At 46.5% G+C, this 656-nt stretch overlaps 1 protein-coding gene across 1 annotated transcript in view; it reads left to right on the top strand.

Moving 5' to 3' along the window:
- The first annotated feature begins 384 nt into the window (after positions 1-384).
- The window catches only part of LOC135828041 (DNA polymerase delta subunit 4-like), a 9,688-nt gene continuing 9,416 nt past the window's right edge, over positions 385-656 (top strand). Inside the window, exon 1 of the mRNA XM_065340476.1 lies at positions 385-406. Coding sequence (XP_065196548.1) covers positions 385-406 — 22 coding nt within the window. The remainder of the gene's footprint in view (positions 407-656) is intronic.

Raw genomic sequence — 656 nt, 5'->3', positions numbered from 1 at the left:
GATATAGTCACAAAACATCAGAGTGTTTTTTTCAAGCACACATCACTCACTTACACCGACAACCCTGTATGGATCGAAACAATACAGATCAAAGTTCAGAATAGGCAAGAATACGGCAATTGTGACCGCAATCACTATAGCAACTCCATAGCAACCCATAGCAACGCCATAGTAACCCATAGTAACAGCTTCAGTTTGCTGTGAAATGAACTGATAACGACATACTGGCAGGCTCCGGCGGGTACAAAAGCGTAAGAGTTATAAAGACATTCTTCTGGCACAAAAACAACAGAGAACTTCCTCGTTGTACGCCGCAATGTGGAGGGTATGTACGCGCGCGCCCGCGCTCGCGAATTACTGCACAGGATATTCGTGCTCACAGTCATGCCACTTCAAGTGATTCCAAGTTGGCAAGAAGTTCTTCAGGACCTCTGTTGGTAGCTTCTTTCCATGGTGTGATATCTGCCTCCCTATCCTTCAACTGCTCCATGCAGCAGTCATGAATTGCCTGCTGGTGAGCTTTGAAATTTTGGTGAAGCGTGCCTGGATGCGTATATCAAAGCATCCCCTCATCAGAGGGTTTCTCCAGCAGCCACTGTGCCTTTTGATTGTTCGTAAACATCAGTAGGCCTTCCAGCGCAACCGTGTCAAAACTT

The sequence above is a fragment of the Sycon ciliatum genome, chromosome 12 (assembly GCF_964019385.1).
Source record: "Sycon ciliatum chromosome 12, ocSycCili1.1, whole genome shotgun sequence".
Classification (NCBI taxonomy): Eukaryota; Metazoa; Porifera; class Calcarea; order Leucosolenida; family Sycettidae; genus Sycon; species Sycon ciliatum.
This window is presented reverse-complemented; position numbering and strand designations above follow the sequence as displayed.